General features: G+C 33.5%; 2 protein-coding genes across 2 annotated transcripts; one reads left to right on the plus strand and one right to left on the minus strand.

The window, feature by feature from the left end:
* The first annotated feature begins 592 nt into the window (after positions 1 to 592).
* On the plus strand, positions 593 to 2,106 carry LOC130826260 (uncharacterized). Its single transcript, XM_057691857.1, has 2 exons — positions 593 to 1,274; positions 1,527 to 2,106. Exons 1-2 carry the CDS (start codon positions 896 to 898, stop codon positions 1,709 to 1,711), a joined length of 564 nt encoding a protein of 187 aa, XP_057547840.1. The 5' UTR covers positions 593 to 895; the 3' UTR covers positions 1,712 to 2,106.
* A 3,996-nt stretch (positions 2,107 to 6,102) lies between these two features.
* Positions 6,103 to 6,835, minus strand: LOC130823943 (uncharacterized). Its single transcript, XM_057688777.1, has one exon. It carries the CDS (start codon positions 6,780 to 6,782, stop codon positions 6,171 to 6,173), a length of 612 nt encoding a protein of 203 aa, XP_057544760.1. The 5' UTR covers positions 6,783 to 6,835; the 3' UTR covers positions 6,103 to 6,170.
* Between the last annotated feature and the right edge of the window lie 3,621 nt (positions 6,836 to 10,456).

Consider the following 10,456-nt stretch of genomic DNA (forward strand, 5'->3'; position numbering starts at 1 on the left):
ATGGTCCCCACATATTTCAACTAACTTTATAAAAATATTTTTTTATTAGTTGTGATTCTCATATTTTTTTAACTAACTTTCTTTTAGTATTTTTTTAATAATTATTGTTCTCACTTTTTCTACATCAAATTTATTATTCAATAAAATAAAATCTCCACTATCTAAAATATTCAATTTTCTTAATTCCTATGAATAACATTCAATATGGGAACTTTATTAAGAAACGGAGGGAGTATAACAAATACGGCTAGTATCTTGAGAGAACGTCTCGTTGAGAGACATATCTCAAGCCCACTCCATTAAAGATTAATACCTATTTATCATATTCTTAATGCCTACTTATATTATCTTTAATGCTTACTTATTGTATCTTTAATGTTTATTTTCAACATCTAAATTGTCTATTTACATAATTATACAATATTTTAAAAATAATATATATAAAAGATCCATCCAATTAAAAATAATAATATTAGATGAGAGGCAGTCCTTCAGATCTGCATCTTACAAAAATTTGTGCAACAAATATTGCGTAACGAAATAAATAGATAAGACAAGTAAAGATAAATAAATAAAAAATGAATGAAACTGTATCCAAACGAGTTTTACAATTGGATCATCACATTAATTTTACACTCAACTTTCTCTCTCCTCTTCCACCCATATAAAGTCCCCTTTTCCCCATACTTCTCAGCCGTCTTCCTCATCTCCTAAAACCCAACATAACATTCTTTCTTCCTCCAATAAATCATTCCTAATTAATGATTAAGCACACAAAATTCTGGTTAGGTTATGGTTGCTGCTGCACTAAACTATTACCCTAAGAGCCCACGCTCTTCTCCCTCTCCTTTCGGCTTCCTTCGCCCCCCTTTCTTCCGTTTCCTTCGCTTACAATATGCCTTCCCCTAAAGTTAATCGGAACCCTAAATTCACCGAGAGATCGAACTCATTCAATGGGAAAATGGGTATTTTACCCACGTCGGAGAAACTCCGGCGACCCAAAACGGTGCCGGATTTGACATCAGCGATGAGAAATGGGTTTGTATCTCCGACATCGGAGGAAATTAAGCCGAAAAAATTGACGAAAGTGTTGGTGAATGTGACGATTCAAGGAAGTGTTGGTACGGTTCAGGTTCTCATTTCCCCTGAATTAACTGTCAAGGATTTGATTTCTGCTGCTCTTAAACAGCATGCTAAAGAAGGTCGCCGCCCTCTTACTTCTTCCACAAACTTTGATGAGATTAATCTTCACTATTCCCAGTTTAGTCTTGAAAGTAATTTCCTCTCTCCTTTCCATTTTGTTATTGATTCAATTTTGTTCATGGATTGGGATGAATAAATGATTGAATGATGATTCAAAACGAAACAATGGTAAATTTATTGATTTCAATGAAAATGAACATAGATCTATTAAGGGTTTAAAGTTAACAACAAATTTAACATGAACAATCATGAATTGTGATGAATTTATGATTAGTTTGGTTGGTTGATGTTGTGATGTTGATTAAATTGAAAATGGGTTGTAGGTTTGGAGAGAGATGAGAAGATTGCAGAATTAGGTTCTAGAAACTTCTTCCTATGCAAGAAGAGGAAGGAGATTGGAGAAGCTTCTTCATCATCATCTTGCTCAACCCAGGCTGAGAAGGCTACAATGCTTGGCTCTGCTTCAGCATGCCCGCCATGGCTTAAGTTCATGAATTTCTTGTTCTGAACTGCAGTACATATATTAAATTTATGTGCTCAATGAAATTGTGCGTTGAAGGAACAACTTGGGCCATATTCTTTTTTTGCATTCAAAACTATCATATCAATACTAATAATGTTTTAGATTTTTTTTTTTTTTTTAATTTGAAAGGTTGGAAAAAGATTATAGAAATAGTATATTCTTATTATACTCATTTTGCAAGATTCTAGTGATAAAGCTTAAAAAATTAATGCAAAATGAGAGACAGATGAGTAGAGCAGTGAAGTAGTACTGTAATTTGTACAGGTTGATTATAAAAGGTTTAAAAATTAATCACTCTATCCTTATCAATTTGCATCACAGGATTTAAATGATTTTTACCGTTTTGAAATAGTTGCTATAATAATATGGGTTTATGATTATTAATATTTATTATTTTTTATGTTCTGAAATATTTGCTGCATTTTGGTTATGGGCATTTTTCATTTTCAAGCTATTTTATATATTATGGCTAATGTCTAAAGTAAAAGTCTAGTCGAGTCTAATTTTGTTTGAATCGTCTAATCGCATACTTTCATAATATTAGGTTTTTATAATTTTAGTTGTGTATAATTCAACATATACAAATGAACAATAAAAAGTTAATACTTTTTCAGTGACTTTGTCTCATTTGATTTTTTGACACTATTCACAGTTCATTCTTAATTTGTATTTTATTTTTAATTTATAACTTAAAACATAGTCAGGTTAGATCTCGATTAATTCGCCTCAATGCAAGAATTATTAATATTAATTTTTTATAATTTTTATTATACACAATTAGAGATATTAAGAATTTAATAATTGGTTAAGCAAATGTGTTCCAACCAAATGGGATAAAGTCAAAGTCATTGAAATAGAGGGAGTACAATTAATAGTTTAAGTTTATTTTATAGATTGCGTTTAATGTGTAAGAAAAAAAAAGATATATATATATATATATATATATATATATGGTCAAATAGAATTTTATTTGAGTCGTCTAATTGCATATATTCTTTATATTAATTTTTTAAAATTTTTAATATGTATAATTCAATATATAAATAAAAAGAATAATATATATTTAATTGCATAAAAAATGTCGTAAGTGCAATAATAAAAGATGAAGTATTTGGGTTAATGGTGAAACACAAAGTAGATATGAATGGATGTTTTGTTCCGTTGAATATTCTCTGAATCTGAACAATGAAGATATGCATTGGTGGGTACACAATTTTATTATTTGCCCAACTTGCTGTCTTTATTGATGATCTCATCCTCTTGCATTATTGTTCTTGATTTTAAATACGATATCATGCAATTTTGATTTGTATTTTAATTGATTTATATTTGTGAATATTACTACTTACTCTTATTATCCCGTATGTACCATTATACTTCTCTATTCTCTTTTAAAAGAATTAGTCTTTTTTTTATTTATCTTATTGAATTTTTTTCATAATTTTTATTTTTCTAATCTTATTTATAAAAGTCTCATTTTTTATTTTTATCTTATTTATTTGAGATTATTTTTGTATAATAAAAAGCGCTTTTGATAGCAATTGTACTAGTACTTATTTGAAAGGGAAAGTTAATTTTTCTTAAGATAAGACATAAAGTTTTAAGTTGTAAAATAGTATTAAAAAAAAAAAGGAAATATTAATAGCAAAAGAATAGTGGTTGAAATTATTTTCAATGTGAAATGTAATAAATTAATTAAATTTAAAAATAAATACAAAAAGATATTTTTAGAAAACTTTATTAGCGTCAAATTTACACTTTAATTCTCTTACAACTTATGCTGATATGCACAAGAATTTGTGCTTATATGTATATGTATATTAAAAAAAACTTGTGCTTAATTATATGCAAAAATTTTTATTTTACTCTCAAATTTGGGTTTTGTTATCCAAGAAGTTAGAAGTATGTTATGTTGAAAAATTGATTCAAGTATAGGGGATTAGGGGTTAGTCAATCTTGGTTTAAATTAGAAGTACAAATCAAATAAAGTATGTTATCTATAATTGGGAATCAATCAAAATTTCAAACGTTGGATAATATAATTGGTTGGAGTTCCCAATTTTTGTATTAAAAACTGGTTCCAGGAATTTAATGGGTTGAGCTGTTCCACTCAACCCTACATTTGTTGAATATTGTTGTTGACTAGAATGTCTTGGCGGCCGAAAGTGCTAATTGTTTTATCATAACTTGTTATATGAGATGTAATTATTGAAAGATGAGCTTTATATATTGATTAAATAGATCATTGCATATATATAATGAGAATATAGACTTTTTATTTAAAGTTGTTTCATTGAGAGATATTTTTTTATAAGAGTAATTTTTGTTTTTATCTGGTTTTGAACTAGCAAGATAAGCTACATGTATAGGATATATTTGATAAAATATTGGCTATTGGCTGTTTATTAGAGGAAAGTGGGCTAATAAGTAAAAAACTAATGAAAAAGCTAATAAAAATAGCCTTTTCATTTTTAATGAGAAGCTATTTACCAAACCCATTTTTGGTCCTAAGCTCGAATAAAGGAGGGTGAATGGTAGATTAGTGACAACAACTCAGTTTTAACATAATCACATTCTCATGATCATGAACCAAAAATCAATTCTCGTGGGACATCCTGTACTCTGCAACACAGTACATTTCTTAGGCCTGTGTGTAGTAAAGATATGAAAAGGTTGCTAGATCGTCGTCCAAAAGCGACGTGCCATATTGCACCGGTGTGGTGTCAAAAGAGTAAGGCAAGTTACTTATACTAGGACATCGTACAAGATGCGCAACATAGCTCGAGTATTCATTTTTGATTTTGCACTCTTATAGATTTGTTGTTTGTTAGCACGTGGTTTAAGAAGAGTGATAGACATCTGGAGACTTCTTAATGTGTCTAAGAACACTTAAATAAAGTTACTTTAAAGAAAGATTAGAGAATTAAGTGAATGAAATTGTTCTAATGGATATTGTAAGAGAGAATGTGTCGATTTTTTTTGTGTTTTAGGGTTACCAAAAAAGGGGGAACAAAAAAATGAACCGTTATTTTATTCGTAATTGTTTGGTATTACTTACAGCGAGCAAGTGAAGAGCGTGGTCAAAAAGTCAGGTCTTCTTTGCTTACTGCTATAATTAGCGAGCAAAAGAAAGCTAACTTTTTGACCATGCTTTCTTCCTACTCACTGTTAGTATCAACGAACAAATCTTTTAATGGGTTTTTGACTAGAGTTTCAACTTGTTCACTGTTAGTAGGAGTGAACAAGACCTAACCATAGTCTCGGACAAATAAACACTTATTTTAAAAAATAATTTATGAAAAAGCTTGATTTTTTAATAAAACCGTTATATCCATGCAATTCAGTAGTTGTATTCGTATGGATTAATAATGCTTTGATCCTTTTTTATGTTCAACCTTGCCAACAAATATGGGCCCAATTACATCCAACTACATCCTGTTACATTCAGTGCACTCTACATTTAAGATGAAAGTATGCCTAATTCATTGGTATGTACTCCCTCTTTCTGGTGACTATCATATTTTCCTTCCTAATATTTCATGCATGCCAATGCATTATTCAATAATTGATATTTTTAATTTAGCATAATAAAAAATACATTTACATGAATCAATTAAAATTTAATTTATGTATTAACTTATAAAGTAAAATAAAATATAAATTAGTTTCAACTGATAAATAGTATCAATAAACAATTGAAAAATTGTTAGTAAAATGGAAGGAGTATCAAATCAAGAGCCCCCGGAAGAGTAATTAATTAAAATGAAAGAACAGTCAACAAAGAAGTAACACAAATCAAAGGAAAATTGAAAAAATACACGAAAATAAATCTAACTGTAGTTCATTCACTCAAAATAATCTCAACTATTAGTTATTCCATAACTCTAACTATAAGTTGTTCCATAGTTATTCCGATTTCCAACTATAAAGTACACTTTCTCCAAATAATCTCAACTATTGATTTTGTGTTCATAATATACCCAATTCGAGTGTATTACATACAACAAGCCCTATACTCAGTATTATTACTAGTTGAATTTATTTTAAGAGAATATATAAAATTGGGTTATTAATGTGCATTTTTCCAAGAAAATAAACTGAAATTGAATCCAGTCACTAATGAACGGAAGAAGGAACCAAACAATAGCCAATACCCCAAAATAACTGGAATTTATTCTAGTATTGCTAGCCTTGTGCACATTTCCGTTCCTCTCTAGCAGTGAAGATAGACGTACAACATAAATTAGAATTTAGAAGTATTTAATTAAACCAATAAATCTAAACATAAATAAAAATTTAGAAGTATTTAATAAGACTAATAAATCTAAGCAGTGAAGATACTTTTCACTACACACCAATTCAAAACAGTCACCTTAATGAATATTTAACCAAAAACATAAACCCATAAAAACTCAAGCTCTCAGCTATAGACGTGCAATGAGTCTTAAAGAAACGCTTCGAGACGGTAGCCTAATATTAGCCTACATAGCGAATCTCGTGCGATCCTTACGTTTCTGGGAGCCCCCAAAATGTGAATAGCTTCATTTTCAATCACAATGCGCGTTTTCGTTGCATTTTCAATGGCTAACTTCGTTTTCCCTCCATCACCCGTAAGTCTTCCAATAGCACGAGACATATAGTCACCTCCGAATGTTTTAACATCCTTTATGGTAAACGTATCAACATAATGCTCGTCTACCCTCAAAAGGGAAACTGCATCAGTAACATCAAATCCAAGCATAAAGGCACGGACAAAATCAGCACATTTCTGCAGGTTACTTACATCAGGAGCGTCCACCATTGTTTTCAGCACAACCTTGCGAGCTTTGAGATTCATCATTACGTCGATTTTCATTTGCTCGTGTACTAAGTAGTAGATTTCAAGCCAAACTTTCTTCAAGGGTGTGTACCGATGTGGTGGTATATCAACATTTGTAGATTGTACCTGACCATAAGACATCTCATGAGCCCTCAAAGGTCGGAAATTGGGCCTTGGTGGAAGAGAAGAAGATTGTGGCTCTGGTATTTTAAGTCCATGTCTGTTGTACCTATCCATGTCTGTTGTGCCTTGCAAGTAGGAATCAACTAAATACAACACAGAAAAAAAGGATAACACAAGAACTTTCACTTGCCAATTTCAAAATTTTAGAAAGAAAGGGGCTAATTGATTCTTAAAAATCACTAAAGGCCATTTGGTATGTGGTAATAAACGGTAGTAATGGGAATGAAAACTAGTGTAATTTTAGTTAAAAATCTCTTGGCTACCTTGATATCCATACTTGTTCAACTTCAATCATCTCATTTTCTTATAAAATTCATTCCAATGCATTACCATTGGGAGAGATGGTATGAGGTGGTAATGGAAATTTATAAACAAAATAACTTTTTTGTGATCAAAGTTTGATTACCATGGATGAAATGTTACATTATGAATCATTTTCATTACCACCATTTAGTACCACTAATCAAACGGACCGTAAATTCATAGGACTAAGATGTGTAGGAAGAAAGAATACAAATATATACGAAAGACAACCAATTTCATAATCCTTCTAAAAGTTCTTTAGTGATCCTATACTAAGCATGCTTAAATATTTAAGATTTGCCTATGATACAGAAACTAAATAACTAACAAAGGCACATATGAGTTCCTAAACAAGAGATTGCAACGGTTTTAACTTTCAACAGGGGATTCAAGTAGTTTCAATACTTTAACACAACAACCCCCTAGTTGATTTACTCTTTTTCAACCTTGCTATTTTTTATTTGCAAGTATTTATCGCGCCGAGGGTTTCATAGGCCACAACCTCCTTATCTCCTTTGATTTCCGGTTAAACACCGAGAATTTTGTTTATTTAAGTTTCTGTGTTTTCTGATTATTGTTCTATATGTATATTCAATGATAATGATGATAATATATACAGAAAAGCTTAAGGTAACTGCTCCACTAACCTCCACTAATACACTAACTGACCTATATGAATAACTGTAATACAATAACTGTTAATACACAATCTAACACTCCCCCTCAAGTTGGGTCGTAGGGTCGCCAACACCCAACTTGCATAAAACCTCTTCAAAGAACTGAGTTCCAACTGCCTTCGTAAGAATGTCTGCTAGCTGATCCTTGGACTTCACATGCGGAAGCTTGATTACTTGGGCTTCTAATTTCTCCTTTATAAAGTGTCTGTCTACTTCTACATGTTTGGTGCAATCATGTTGAACTGGATTTTCTGAAATGTTGATAGCCGCTTGATTATCGCAATACAGCTCGCAACTCCTTTTAGGAGGAAATCCTAGTTCAGTTAGTAACTTTCTCAGCCACAGGACTTCTATGATTCCCTTTGCTACACCCCTGAAGTCAGCTTCTGCACTAGACATGGCAATTACCTTTTGCTTCTTGCTCCTCCACGTGACTAGATTTCCTCCCACTAAAGTAAAGTAGCCTGATGTTGACTTCCTATCATCTCTATCTCCTGCCCAATCTGCATCTGTATATGCCACAAGATAAAGGTGTCCATTTTTCTGATAAAGCACTCTCTTACCAGGGCACCCTTTGAGGTATCTGAGAATCCTATAAACTGCATCCATATGCTGAACCTGAGGCTTGTGCATGAACCGGCTGACTACTCCTACTGCATATGCGATATCTGGCCTTGTATGAGCTAAGTAGATTAACTTCCCTACCATGCGTTGATACTGCATGCGATCAGCTAACTTTCCTCCTTCAATCATCTGTAGTCCATTGTTCATCATCATTGGTGTCTCGATGGGCTTGCAGTCCACCATCCCTGTTTCAGTTAACAGGTCTAAAACATACTTCCTTTGGGATATGAAAATTCCTTTGTTTGATCTAAGAACTTCAATCCCTAGAACGTACTTCAGCCTACCTAGATCTTTCATCTCAAATTCTTGAAACAATTTTTCCTTCAGATTTGAAATTTCGTCTCTATCATCCCCGGTGATGATCATGTCATCAACATAAATTATCAGGCATGTTGTTCTGCCTCCCCTTTGTTTAAGGAACAAGGTGTGATCTGAATTACTTTGCCTGTAGCCAAATTTCTTCATTGCAGAGGTAAATCTTCCAAACCACGCTCTGGGGGATTGTTTCAGCCCATACAGAGCCTTCCTCAATCTGCACCCCTCATTCTCCGAGAATCCTGATGTAAACCCTGGTGGAGCTTCCATGTACACTTCCTCATGTAGATCTCCATGCAAGAACGCATATTTAACATCAAATTGATAAAGAGGCCAGTCTAAGTTTGCTGCAATGCTGAACAGAACTCAAATTGTATCAAGCTTAGCAACTGGAGAGAAGGTTTCTGAGTAATCAACTCCATACGTCTGCGTGTACCCTTTCGCCACCAGTCGAGCTTTTTACCTTTCAATTGTGCCATCTGACTTGTACTTGATCGTGAATACCCATCTATATCCGACGACTTTCTTTTTGTTCGGTAAGATGCACTTCTCTCATGTGCCATTCTTATTAAGAGCGTTAATTTCTTCCTCCATCGCCTTTCTCCAATGTGCAGACATTAGGGCTTCTTCGACTGTGACTGGGCTCTTGGTTGTATCTAAAGTTGCCTTAAATGCTAAGGCACTCTGTGACAAATTTCCTGATCCGGACGACTTTTCAATGGGATATCTCGATCGTTGTGCTTCATATTCAAGATCATATCTTCTTGGTGGAACCCCTCGAGTGGAACGAGGAGGTAACATATATGAAACATCATGACCCCTTGTTTCAATTGTATCTGTGGCAGCTTCCTCAGTCAAAGTATCAACTAACCCATTATCACTGTTGCCTGTGTCAATTTCCTCGGTCGAAGTATCAATATCAACTATCACATTATCACTGATAGTACTTGCTGAAACAACTTGATCAAGAAGAGTTGTATGACTTACCTGATGGTCAGACAGGATTGGTGATGGTAGAGGAGTAGTGGAGAGACCATCTTGGTGAGGTGACTCTGTAGCATTGTCAACTTGATCTTTTGGGTGAAGGTTGCGCAACCATGGACTAACTAACCAACTGAGATCATCGTCGTCATGATGCGTCTCCCCCTGACGGCGAAGATAGGGATAGTAGTACTCATTCTCGAAGAACTCACAATCCATCGTGGTAGAGATTTTCCTAGTCGAGGGATCATAGCATCGATAACCCTTTTGATTGCGACCATATCCAATAAAGACACATTTCACTGCTCTTGGTTCAAATTTGTTTCGTACCCTTGTTGGACAATGAACGAAAACTGTGCACCCAAATATACGAGGAGGGAGAATATGTGTAGAGGGTATAGGGAAATGGGTTTGGAGGGTGGCTAGGGGTGTGTGGTATTGGAGACTCTTTGTGGGAAGCCTATTGGTAAGATAATTAGCAGTAGCGACGGCTTCCAGCCAAAGATGTGTGGGAACATGAGAGTCAAGCATAATAGCACGGGTGATCTCAAGCAGTATGCGATTTTTTCGTTTTGCCACTCCGTTTTGTTGGGGTGTGTTAGGGCAGGATGTTTGATGTATGAGGCCTTTTTGTTTAAAAAATAGGTCCATGTTAGAATTGATATATTCTCTACCATTGTCAGTTCGGAGTATGCGGGGTTGGGTTTGAAATTGGGTACAAATCATATTATAGAACTCAATAAACACACGAGAAACTTCAGATTTCTGTCTAAGAAAATAAATCCAACTCATGCGAGTACAATCATCAATAAATGTAATAAAGTACGA

The sequence above is a fragment of the Amaranthus tricolor genome, chromosome 1 (assembly GCF_026212465.1).
Source record: "Amaranthus tricolor cultivar Red isolate AtriRed21 chromosome 1, ASM2621246v1, whole genome shotgun sequence".
NCBI lineage: Eukaryota > Viridiplantae > Streptophyta > Magnoliopsida > Caryophyllales > Amaranthaceae > Amaranthus > Amaranthus tricolor.

Coding starts and splice junctions, on each gene's coding strand:
- LOC130826260 (XM_057691857.1), top strand. CDS start 896: ATGCCTTCCCCTAAAGTTAATCGGAACCCTAAATTCACCGAGAGATCG. Junction 1,275..1,526: donor TTCCCAGTTTAGTCTTGAAA/GTAATTTCCTCT, acceptor AATGGGTTGTAG/GTTTGGAGAGAGATGAGAAG.
- LOC130823943 (XM_057688777.1), bottom strand. CDS start 6,782: ATGGATAGGTACAACAGACATGGACTTAAAATACCAGAGCCACAATCT.